This window comes from Branchiostoma floridae, chromosome 11 (genome assembly GCF_000003815.2).
Source record: "Branchiostoma floridae strain S238N-H82 chromosome 11, Bfl_VNyyK, whole genome shotgun sequence".
Taxonomy (NCBI): domain Eukaryota; kingdom Metazoa; phylum Chordata; class Leptocardii; order Amphioxiformes; family Branchiostomatidae; genus Branchiostoma; species Branchiostoma floridae.
Genome location: NC_049989.1, coordinates 10,297,844 through 10,310,213, shown reverse-complemented (window position 1 = coordinate 10,310,213; position 12,370 = coordinate 10,297,844). Strand labels below are relative to the sequence as shown.

At 41.7% G+C, this 12,370-nt stretch overlaps 2 protein-coding genes across 3 annotated transcripts in view; one reads left to right on the top strand and one right to left on the bottom strand.

Moving 5' to 3' along the window:
- The first annotated feature begins 699 nt into the window (after nucleotides 1–699).
- LOC118425792 lies at nucleotides 700–6,484 on the top strand. Its single transcript, XM_035834880.1, has 6 exons — nucleotides 700–906; nucleotides 3,705–3,818; nucleotides 4,368–4,473; nucleotides 5,330–5,440; nucleotides 5,886–5,948; nucleotides 6,101–6,484. Exons 2-6 carry the CDS (start codon nucleotides 3,715–3,717, stop codon nucleotides 6,200–6,202), a joined length of 486 nt encoding a protein of 161 aa, XP_035690773.1. The 5' UTR covers nucleotides 700–906; nucleotides 3,705–3,714; the 3' UTR covers nucleotides 6,203–6,484.
- Nucleotides 6,485–6,684: 200 nt separating this feature from the next.
- LOC118425790 (carbohydrate sulfotransferase 1-like) overlaps nucleotides 6,685–12,370 on the bottom strand; it is a 36,847-nt gene continuing 31,161 nt past the window's right edge. For both annotated transcript variants that reach the window (XM_035834877.1, XM_035834878.1), the window contains exons 2-6: nucleotides 10,879–12,000; nucleotides 10,336–10,509; nucleotides 9,488–9,581; nucleotides 8,909–9,048; nucleotides 6,685–8,486 (exon numbers count right to left, since the gene is read on the bottom strand). In XM_035834877.1, the coding sequence (XP_035690770.1) occupies nucleotides 8,366–8,486; nucleotides 8,909–9,048; nucleotides 9,488–9,581; nucleotides 10,336–10,509; nucleotides 10,879–11,993 (1,644 nt within the window). In that variant the 5' untranslated portion in view covers nucleotides 11,994–12,000 and the 3' untranslated portion in view covers nucleotides 6,685–8,365. The remainder of the gene's footprint in view (nucleotides 8,487–8,908; nucleotides 9,049–9,487; nucleotides 9,582–10,335; nucleotides 10,510–10,878; nucleotides 12,001–12,370) is intronic.

The following is a 12,370-nucleotide window of genomic DNA, read 5'->3' as shown; positions in this document are numbered from 1 at the left end:
GAATTTAAATGATGTACTAGTAAATTTAGATTAAACCAAGGACGCATTATAGTCAATGGATGGCGCATCAAAAGAAACGGCAGATGGCAATGTCATTTTGTTTATTAGGAACAAAATCCGATTAGAAGACACATGGAAATTAGATTTGTCACGATAAAAAGCTTACATTATGAAAATACGTAGAAAAGTATTTTCTGGAGCTAAAATAAAAGGAATGTTTAAATGAGGAGTTCTCCAAACCTCGTTTTTCGGGGTGGACAACTTTATTGATCCCTAGTGAAGTTGCGTTTTAATGCTAACAACACAAAAAAAGCGTTATCTATTACCTCAGTTTAATTGATGACTGCTTAACTTACCATTTTACTATTGATAGGGAGCTTAGTTGACTGTTACCTGGGCGGAATAAACCAAAACGAAGGTGGTTGTGTGTACGTAGCTGCAGTTCAATATAAATTCGCTAGGACCTTTCTACACTGCACGTAAAACTATATTTGTCGTGCGATGCCATTTGACATTTACAACAAGTAGACGTTTCTTTTTGTAAATAAATAAAAAGTACACCATTGTCAAATGTTCTCATTTGTTAAGTGGGAAGGGGGTTGAAATGAATAATGGTACGGTCCGTTCTCATGCGTTCTTTGACCTCTGATCTACTTTTATGGCCAAATGTTTCCCGGACACTTCCGGGTCCCGTTACTTCGGAACATTCCATCAGTGACCCTCTCTTCTTAACTCTGTACCTCGTGTCTAAGACTCTAACGTTCTTAACTAGATTTGAGGTAGGGACTAGAGTAAAAAAAAGTACATCTGTACATGTAAGTAAATTTAACTACTAAAACCTGAGAGTAGCTATTCGCCGACGTCATTTGATTGATACAGTGGAAACCTTCGTAGTACACATCCTTTGTAAGTACACATGTTCATTTTGCCCTCTATAGAAACTTTGGAACATAGCACTACGTATACGTAATATTCCGTGATTCTAGGTAATCCCTGACCTCCTTAGAATCTTGTTAGTTAAATAGCTTACCTGTTGGCCTTTTATTGCTAATATTATGTACAAGGACTCGTCAAGGAGGTTAAAAAAAGAACCTCCTTGACCTTGTTTCTTGTTGTAGGTCAGTTTTGGAAGTTACTCGTTTACATGTTGTTAGTCTTCTCTAGCCCCTACCAGGCTCTAAAACTTAGGGCGCTGTCAAACTAGCAAAAATTGACCAAATCGACAAAGAACATGCCAGTGGAGTTGTAATGTTGTTGTTATTGTTGCAGTGTTGTTGTTGTTGTTGTTGAGGCTAGTTGTTAGTTGGTCGAGGAGTACCTTGCGACCTGGCTAACGACAAGTATATCGATTTACGGAGGCTAGTAGCCGTTGCCCCTATGGGAGTACATTTGCTCCAGAAGTGTTAGTATCTGTGTGTCAAGTGACCCTACATCTGGACCAGAAGGTCTAGAGTTCAAATTCCGGCTGTTGTTCTCAGTCACCACCTTACAGTTACACTACAGAAAGACCCCCTAAGGTAGAAGGGCTCCGAAGTGGGCCAGCATCCTACACTGTTGTTATGTTACGTCAAAATGATGTAGTTACCTTCGACAAGAAGGTTATGTTTTGGCTAGCGTTTGTATCTATGTTTGTAGAAGACCAGCATAACTCAAGAACGCCTGGATGGATTGTATTGATATTCGGTATGTGAGTACGTCTTGATGAGACCTAGAAACGATTAGATTTTAGGCCCCCTAGCGGCCTGTTACAGTACTGAAGCGGAACTTCCGGGTTTGACATTTCAAGTTCTGGACATGCCGCGGCTATGATTTTTGAGTAGTATACAGTTCTTGATGCTGAGAGTAAGTGGTATAGGTTCGGGCCCCCTAGCGACTTGTTTTGGAACTGCAGGACAGGTTTAGTGTGAGGCTTTGAAAAAGAATAACCCAAGAAGGGGTTGACGGATTGTCATGATTTTTGGTATGTAGATAGCTTAAGTGATGCCTCATATAATTACACATTAACTATGCAAATTGAAATCTAATTTGCATGATTGATTAGGAAATCGTCTAAATACGCTCAGTTCAATTATATGACTATTGCAATATGTGACATTTGTAACTGAGAAAGAGAAGAATATTGATAGATGTATATTGTGCAAAATAAAGAACTAATTTGCATAATTCATGAGAAAATGCTATAACGTCATTGTGGTAAATGACTTCTTATTTGTAGCATTTAGAAGTTATGCACAGGTGAACATCGTTGAACATTAATTATGTAAATGAGGTCGTGATTTGCATAAATTATCAGAAAATGTGATAAAAGCCTTCTTAGTTTGCGTACGTCTGTTTGGTAGAGTAGATGATCAAGTTATTCAATTTATTCAAATGAAAATCTTTTTTTTGCATAATCAATACAAACATAATTAATTCAGCAGTTGTAAAAGTGGCCTTTTCACCGCGGATTTATCAAACCGGGAACATTTTTCCATGGCAATAAGAGACAACAGTATATGGTGCTACCGCGAACTTAAAACCACCGCGAAAAGTCCTTTTTCCCGCTACCGCGAAATTAAATCCCCGCGAACTTAAACACAATTTTACAGTATGCATGCTCTCTCGACGAACCACACAATGAAGGGGAGGGGCACCCCTACACTGACTCTTCGTGAATGAGGACTGACTGCTTCATAATACAAACGAGTCTGTGTCTATGTTTACCTAGCTTGTCCCCAACGACCAAGACATTGCGACAGGCAGCATATGTAAATACAGTACTTAAAGTTTTGTGACCGCAGCGACACCTGTCCTGCAGTACAATGTGAACCAGTCAGAATTGCCCTGAAGAAGGTGACAGACGGTCACCGAAACGTCGGTGTGAATAAAGCAATGGCAAGAGTCTCTTTATTCAGTGACGTACCGACGTACCTGATGAAACTATTCACGGAGGCTCACCTCCCATGTTGAGACAGGCTTCTTTAATGAAAGTTGTATGGCGAATTCTTGCCGTGGGCTAATTGCAGGTAACATGGAATTTAGACAAGCAGAGTAAAACAATTGTCTATTCTTATGTAAAAAAACTTAAAGCTAACTCTAGATTCCGGGTTATTGGTTTTGACTTCTTTTTCGAAGACAGTAGAAGACGAAAGATCCTACCTTAAATTATATTGTGTGTGGGTTTTGTGATGTTAGAAGGAGAATTGTTTTCTTTTTGTCGGTGAACGTGAAGAAATTTGGATGGAGTTTGGTGGCCTCCTCAAACAGCTCTTTTCTTTCGTGATCGATAGAGCGAACAGTTTGAAATAAAATTTTGTTCGTCTTCCACCATGTTTTCTTGAAGTTCATCTGTGTTGTTAGAAGTCATTATTGAGTTAGTTTAACTGCAATATCCAACATAAGATTGGACTCAGCCAAAATTTCGACTGAAGAGAACCAGTCTTTGTCAAGGAATGAACAATCCACTGCTGTCGTGACGGTGGGCGCCATAGACTTCCTGAAACTTATGATCCACTGCTCACTGAGTCACGTGTTCTATCTGCATAACGTGACGTCACGACAGCAGTGGACTGTTCATTCCTTAACAAAGACTGGTGCTGTTCGGTCCAAAAGTTGGATGAGTCCAATTTTTGTGCTGGATATTACAGTTAAACTAAATTTTAGTTCAATAATATACGTTTGATGATGATGATGAATAATAGTACGTTTCTACGTACCTTCTCCAGCTGTGCTGACATGGCGTGTTGTTTCCTGAGTTCCATCCAGGCTCCCGTTCAAGCCGCCATCCGGCCGGCCATGTGGCTTCCCGGAATCCGGAATCTTCACTCTCACAAGGAAACGTGAGTTCAATAAAAAGCTGTATAAGCTAGATCGGGATTTTACGCGCGCATGCGCACTGTGATGCATTGTGAGCAACAAGTAAAAATTGAAGGCCCATGGCCCTGTGTTCGAAAATGTAAAAATTACATTTGGACAATTTGTAGTCAAAAAGAATAACAGATGTACGTGTATTGTGGGATGATTCTGCTTTCTTTAAAGCTCACAACCCACCGTACCGGCAATTTGTCGGTACGTTTTGTTTTTGGAGGCCACGTCCGCCACGTATTTCTGAAAACGCTCAGGCTGTACAGGGTAGACGCGTCGCCCGTACTGGCACGTACGGGGGGCAAATCCGCAGCTCGATGGCACACAAAGTTTTGCCTGCACGTTAAGTTCTACAGCGTGTCTGCGTGCCCCAAAATCCGTCCGATCCCTACGAGTTCATACGGGGTACTTACCACTTACGGATCCCAAAAGATTGCCCACGTTTTGGCACGTAGACAGCACGTATTTGCACGTACGGTTGGTTGTGCCCTCTAAGCTTAACTTCTTCTCCTATACAATTCCAGTTGGCACTCTGACTCCACAGCTCCCGACTGTTTGAAAAGTTTGCTTGGTGCACTTGAGAAGGTCAAGGTCGACAGTCCTTACTGGAGGAAACACAAGGTCAACAAGGTGAAGTCATAATTGACCTATAGTTGGTCAACGGCTGTAAGCGCCATTTGGCGTAACGCTGCAGTCAATATGTCATTTTTATAAGCTCGTCAGGAAGTAAAAAGATTAACATAGTAGGATGCTAAACTTTCTTTCTACACAAACTTTCAACGACCACCTTCGCCTTCTTCAGGATCAATACTGATGACCAATCACTTCAGAACGTAAACTCGCGAGAGTTAACGTTACAGACACGTGATCTTATTAGCACGGTGTGTCTGCGTCTGATCACGTGTCCGTAACTCTCGCGAGTTTACGCTCTGAAGTGATTGGTTACCGCCGGTATTGATCCTGAAGAAGGCGACAGTGGTTGTTGAAAATTTGATTCCTGTATACCTTTGTGTTTAGCATAGTACTATAATTATTACTACCAACACAGATAAGCTTCCATGATAAGATTGACATTGACGTGCGTCTTATGTTGGAAGGTAAAATATAGAATTTGTCCGTTGTCATATCTTAACATGTCATGTACAGGGAGTAATTGCAGGATATATCACAACTAACAGATAGAACAGCCAAGGCCGCCATGTTGGAAAAATCCAAGATGGCGACTGGTCCGGTTTATTCACAATCATCGCTCTATCTGGCGGACACTGAGTGACGTCATCAATTTGCCTCCATCGGTACCATAGTTAGTATGGCTGCCGTATAGGAAAACATACATGTTGATGGACCATATCTCATAATGACTTTTCTTCTCACCTCTCCTGTCCTTTGAATGCCTTGCTACGATTCTTTAACCCATCCACATGGCGGACACTGACTGACGTCATAATCACGTGAGTGCAAACCCACTTCTCCTTCGTGTTGATAGGTGGATGAAGAACGTTACCGTGTGCAGATCTTCACTTACACCCGGGCGGAGTGGCTGGACGTGGTGGAGATAGAGTTCCGTCCAGGACAGACCGAGGGTTCAGAAGCAGAGGTACAAGCTATCAGAGAATGTCTTAGGAATGTGAAAGTTAAACTCTGGTACTCACGATAAAACAATGCTTGCATTGAGAAGCTTCCACCAGGCATCTGCCGTGGTTTCTTCAGCAATGAAGGGTCACGTGACCTGAGGGTTGGGGGTCGCCGTCTCTCAGGTCACTTGGCAGAACGAGTGTGTTGTAGGTGTGTGGGGGGGATGACTTTTACCAGCTCGAACTCATTCCTTCGACCTTTCATTCATGCATTCATTCATGCATCCATTCATTTATTCTTTCGTAGAAGTGCCTTGTTTTTATCCTCCTTTTTCTTCATAAGGCTATGCATTTCACGAAACACGCCGAGCATTAAAAACAAAACACACTTATATAAGATAGGCGGGAAATATTCTGCATTTACTAGCCAATGTCTGCCTTGAAATCGCCACGTGTCTTGTTTTCCAGGCTGCGTCCTTCTCCAGTGGACTGTTCCCGACCTTGGTGCCGCTGTGCTTCGTCTTCAACACGGTAAATAAACAGTTTGCTTGAAATTATCAATTCACATTCAACAAAAACGTTAGGAGGATGACTTTATCAGTCATATCACCGTTATCACTTCACCAATGGTATTATTTATCATTGGACATCTTATTTATTATCCTTTTCTTTGTCGTTTTCAGGTCTTCTTCTTCGTCCCGTTCCTTGACATGGAATACAACAAGAAGCGTTTGGATGCGCTCCGAGAAGCCATGGACGTTCCAGTATCTGTTTTCAACCCGTAGGAAAATGTGGTGTCATGTTTGTGTGCCAAATAAGACTTAGCTGAATCTTATGTGAGATTAGGTATTATCATATAGCCAGGCGCCGCGGACCAATCAGAAGGCCCCGTTCCATGTTTGTTATGACGCCGTTGATGTCGATTTGCATCGAGTGAGCGAAGCGAAGGAGGTGCTTTTATTCGGTGGTTATAGCAAAGGCCCAGGCGTTATGACACAATACTGTAAATGTATTTAAGTTCGCGGGGATTTAATTTCGCGGTAGCGGGAAAAAGGACTTTTCGCGGTGGATTTAATTTCGCGGTAACACCATAGACTGCAATCTAATATCATAATAGAAAAATGTTCGCGGTGGTTTTAAATTCGCGGTGCGGTGGTTTTAAATTCGCGGTGCTTAACCGCGAACATTAATCCACCGTGAACATTTCTGCATTTACAGTATACCGAGGAACAGGCGGGTCATTAACCCTTAATCACATGTTTGTACGTTCATCTTTTAGCCAAATCATGAGCTACGTATGTTCATGCGATACGAAAAAAGAAACACGAAGTCTGATACAATTATTTTATTATGTCGTATATTTCCCCAACTTTGCTTTCGTAGCTAGGACCTGGAATGATATTAAAGATTTGAATGTAGTACTTTAACATTGCAAGAAACTTGTAATTTAATGCATTAAAGATATGACTTTCGTCAAATCAATGAGTGTGAATAAATACTGTGAATGATGTAGCGACAATACAACTGAGTTTCTTTTATCTTTATATACACATAATCATTGCTGTAAAACACATGATGATATTTTTGTAAATCAAAAATTATCAATAAATAGCACGATTTTTCTTTAAAAACTATGACTCTATCTCATTACTTAAAACGTTTCTTAAATTAGCCATCGCATTATTGCAATGAAGTAGTAAAACTTAAAATGTTCTTAATTAAAACAACTATATCACTGGTCCGTACGGACTGCTATGATACATTAATATAAAGTCAAGTCTCCTAATGTAAGAGATTAAAATCATGTTTTGCCAATAATTTTGTTTGCACAGCAAAATAATATTTCAATTACAAAATCTACCAGACTATGCTGGTTTCTAAAGAAATAGAACTTGGTCGAAAACGTTGAATACACCGGAATAGTTAGCCTAGCATAAAGTTTCCTTCATAACCAGCGGCCAGTTTCTACTGTTCTACCCTGGGGGGCAGACAGGATCGGGTAACTAGCGAGTTTTGTTCGGGGATCCAAGGCAGTGAGCCCGACGATCTCACCTCAGCGCTCCCGGGGAGTTTAAGTCCGAAGGAGTTATCGCTACACTTAAGAGCATGTGGACCTCATTCGGCTTAAACTACCCGGAGCGCTAGTAGGAAATCTGCGGACTGACTGTCTTAGCTTGGGCCACCGAATAAACTGTCCTAGCTTGATCCAGCTGGCCCCCAGGGTGCTACTATTCCGGATCCGCGAAGACGTCTGGCTGAGACCAAAAGCCAGTTCACGAATCAAGCTGCGTATGCGCGCATGCGTTACATTTTGGGTAATACTTAAGTGACTTTAGTAAGTCAAATGTGAAAGTCCCTTCTGTAAATAAGTTCATCAGGTTGGTATGTCACTGAATAAAGAAACTCTTTTTACACAACTCCTGCTTAATTTTTACCGACATTTCACTGTATATATAGGTAAATAACTTGTGCTTGTGATCGCAACGGTAAGCCGTTGGTACATGTTGCTGCAGTACAATGTGAACCAGTCAGAATCGCCCTGAGGAAGGTCACCGTCGGAGATAATAAAGCAGTGGTTGAGTAATATAAAAAGAGTCTCTCCATTCAATGTAAGCCTCTTACTTGTAAACAGTTGTTGTAATTGTCTACACTATATGCTTGCTAATACAGTAGAAGCCGCTTAATTGCACGGCCTATTTGTCAGTGAATTTCGTGCAATTATCCGACTGGTGCAATAATGCGAAGTTATCTAGCTGGATCGCACCGGTTTGGATTTTGGGATTCTATGCAGTTAACAGAAGTGTGCGTTAATCCGTTGTGCAATTAACTGGCTTCTACTGTACTGTTTATGTCTTTCAATTTGACATATTACCCAGGATGCATATTGCGGCGCATACGCAGCTTAGTCCGTTGATTCAGCTTATTGTTAGTCTTGTATTGTCTCGTGTCTATATGATCAAATTAGCAATTTCTGGTGACGGCTCCTCTACCAGTATGTTCGTCATGTTAGTCAGTTCGCTTGCATTGTACACCAGCCGATATCCCAACTCAGTCATGATGTTGTGGCACCTGTGGTGGGGATTATACAAAAAGAATGTATATGACAAAAATGCTTAGATTCCAATATTTGAGGCTATAAATAATATGTGAATATCAAAACAAAAATGACACTCAATTATCAATATATTAATAGGACAGAAATATCACAATAAACCAAAAAAATGAAAGAAGTAACACCGTTTTCATAAAATTTGCATGTAAAGGTCTGACGCAGAGTGGTAAATGGTACTGGTACAGCTATCGTGAATCTATTTTAGATTAAGAATCAAGTCGAATTAGCCTGGATACCAGACTGTTTCCGGGGGGGGGGGGGGGGGGTTCTGTGGTAAAATTCTCTTCGGGGCATCTTAGCCCTAGAGCCGATGATCTGGCTTGTGAAGGCCCTGAACCCAGTCTGGTACCCAGGTTAGTCTTAAGAGGGCTGTACATACCTGCTCTGCACCTTGGAGACGGAGGAAAAGACGAGTTTGTGTCGCCAGGTGTCCAAGGTGGCCTGGGAGTTCCTGTTGGTCTGGTACTTACTGAAGATGTGATGGTGACCCTTTGTGTTCTTCTCGATCCAATCCGTAACCTATACATACATGCAACAGAAACAGGTGGGCACTAAACGGTATGTAAGGCCACAGTAAGTAGATTTTATGTCTAACATCAGCGATGGTATTGATTTTGTTCTGATCTAAAAAAATACGAATATGTAAATTGTCTTGTTGAAGGCGTGACATCAGTGTGGTAGCCATAAGTGTAGTGGTAGAAGCGACACCATTGTTGTAGGATGGCAATAGAAGTTGGACGGAAATATTATGACCGGTCGACCTTTTTCTGACTTGCCTAGTTCTATTATAGGCCGCCCATCTTAAGTTAGAAACAGATATATTAAAGTATTAGATTTAAGTATTTTAGGAAACTAAATTCAAATCATATATTAGATAGTCACCCAACAGATAGATTAAAGTAGTAGATTTCTGGACACTGAAGTCAAACCCTAGATTAGATAGTCACCCAGCACTGACCTCATCTGGCAAGGGAATCCCCAGAAAGTTGTAGATTTTCTCCGCCATAGTTGAGGGGTCGGCTGCCACGTCTTCGTACCGTACTAAAGCGTACCTGTATTGATACGTACAGTATTGATACTATGACTATGACGTATGACAGCGCTTTCATTTGGACACAACAGATACAAAAGGACGATATCGTAAGTGAAATGTGGGTGAAATGATCGAAGCTGTGTCAGTTTGCTGCTAACTACAAACTCCTAAGCAGACGATGCTGACTTATGCTATTCATGATGGTATATACCTTATTTATTACTAAGAGTGGAATTCGAAGGCTCAAGCATGTTTTAGCCATTGCGCACTGGGGATAGGTTCTATCATACTCTGGTCGATAATTCTGGTTCTAGGATCAAGGTATACGTAAGGCCATGTTGATTTCATTATATGTATGAGATCCTCTAGGAACCCAAAGGCTGATGCAAGCGTACAAATGAAAAAGGTGGCCAAAAGAAAGCTGCCTTCAATATGACATCTAAGTGGTCTGGAAGGTTGAACAAATGACAGAACACATGTCACGTATACACAAGTATAGTATACCGAAAAATAGATTCTTCCTTTTTGTTCTTTCACATCTTCTTTGATCTTGGAATTGACGTTAATATTCTAAGGCATACTTTTGCTTATTTTGCTTTGTACGATTAACAGTATTGTTGAAAGTTTCTTTATCGAAGCGGCCGAACATCAATGCGCACGCGAATGCCATCCCTATAAATCATCAAATCAACATGGCCTAGCCATAAGATCGGTACAGTTTGCAAAAGAAATTTACACGTTCCTTAAAGAAAAGTTATAGACGAATGTCTGACCTCCCCCGTAGCTGCTGAGGTAAGTTATCCCTGTACTGCACGTTTCTCTCCATCCAACCGCAGATTTCGTCTGCTTCAAGGGTCCGGATCAGCAGCTCCTGCAGTCCCAATGGGTTCCGCACGGCGGCAGGGTGCGACAGTGCCAGCCTGGATGCTACTATTGCTCGAGGATCCCTGTTAAAATATATTCAATTTATACGTTAAAAAAAAACGCCAGTATATAACTCAAATAGAATATATAATGTATTAACAGAATCTTATGCCGTATGTCTTGGAATCAAACTATATTTCGCATCATATGAATCTCGAATTTATAAAACGCACTACGAATACCCAGGAATATACGAACAATTTTCATTCAGACGGCATTTCGGCTCATTCCGCTTCTCGTGTGAACTTGTATAAGGTCAATATGGAATTCACATCCGCAAGGGGCGAGAACTTTGCAAATTCTTCATTCCGGCTAATTCTGCTTGATTCCTGCTGATCCGGTTTTAGAGTGAGGGGGTCTAAAAGCGGGTTTGTAATGACACGAATGTTTACCTTATCAAGTGTACAATCTTCAGGTCCAGCGAAGGATCTTCCACGAGTGGCAACAGCTCGTCCACCTTGTCTACACGGATGGCTTTCACCGCCACATGTTTGTGTGTTGCGCACAGTTCGGTCAGAAATCTGGGAATGTTTCTGAGTAGAATCGGACAGTCAGTTCTGTTTCCCGCTCTGATTTTAAAGCGAGCAGTTCGACAGGCGTCTCTCACCGTCCGACTCGCGTTTCTCCCGATGAAAGCTCCTCTTAGATACGAGGCGTAATAAGGCCCCATCCCGGTAAAGTTGCAGTGAAAAAGTCCGTTCAACATTTGCAGCTTCGCGCGTTCGTAGAAGCTGTTGTACTCACGATCGAACCGGTTCACACGTGTTCCTTTCAAGTCAGCCACTACTTCGGATCCTTTTGGTCTAAAGAAGTATTTACCGTTATGTTTGAGGGTCCACATGGGTTCGAAGAGGTAAAAGAAATCCCTATTGTTGTTTAACAGTTCGCTAACGAACGAGGATCCCGAACGCATGAGCGCTAGAATGACGACTCCAAGTTTTTTGACCTGCCGTTGACCTCTCGCGATATCTGAACGTGACTGAGCGAGAGTTCCGTGTAGGGGCGTGTCCTTCTTAGGCACAGACGTTGTGATACTTGTCCTGTCTATCATGTGATGATAAGGGGGAGACTTAAGGAGTCTTGGAGGCATTTTGGGTCTTTGCAGTGAAGGAATATGTTTCCTTCTTTCTTCGCTGTCGTCGATTTCTGTGTTCACACCATTACTTCTATATGTAGATAGGTGGATGTTTCTTGTTGTTTTTCTCCTGTCCGTGTTCTGAGTAGAACTTGTTACGGAGGGAACTATCTTACTCCAGGGCTTGACCGTGACATGTCTTAAGGAAGAAGATGTGAAGTGTTGTTCCCTAAGAAGTCCTCTTAAGCTTCCCGTGATGTTTAAGACGTCTTGTTGTTTCCTTGCCTTGTGTTTTGCCAGAATGGATTTTCTCCTGAGAAGACCCACGTCGTAGAACAGGGGGGTGAGCACGAACAAAGCTGCGAAGAGGATACAGTAGAAGACGTAGCGTTTCCTGCGAAGTAACGTCCATGGAGAGGCTGGGCAGGCCATGCTGCATCTGCAAAACAACAACATGTACATCGTATTAATTACGACACACATATATTACAGAGGCCATCTACATCAGCGCTTTACGACCATCCTTGAATAGAGACGGTGGGCGCCATAGACTTCCTGCAACCTATGATCCACTGCTCACTGAGTCAAGTGTTCTATCTGCAAAACGTGACGTCACGACAGTAGTGGATTGTTCATTCCTTGACAAAGACTGATGCTGTGCAGTCGAAAATTTGGGTGAGTCCAATTTTGGTGTTGGAAATTACAGTTCAACTATTTCAAGAATAACTTTTAGCAACACAGATGAACTTTCAAAATATGTACATCGTATGTCATTGTCAAACACATCTTTGGTATCAATCTTTGGGGCT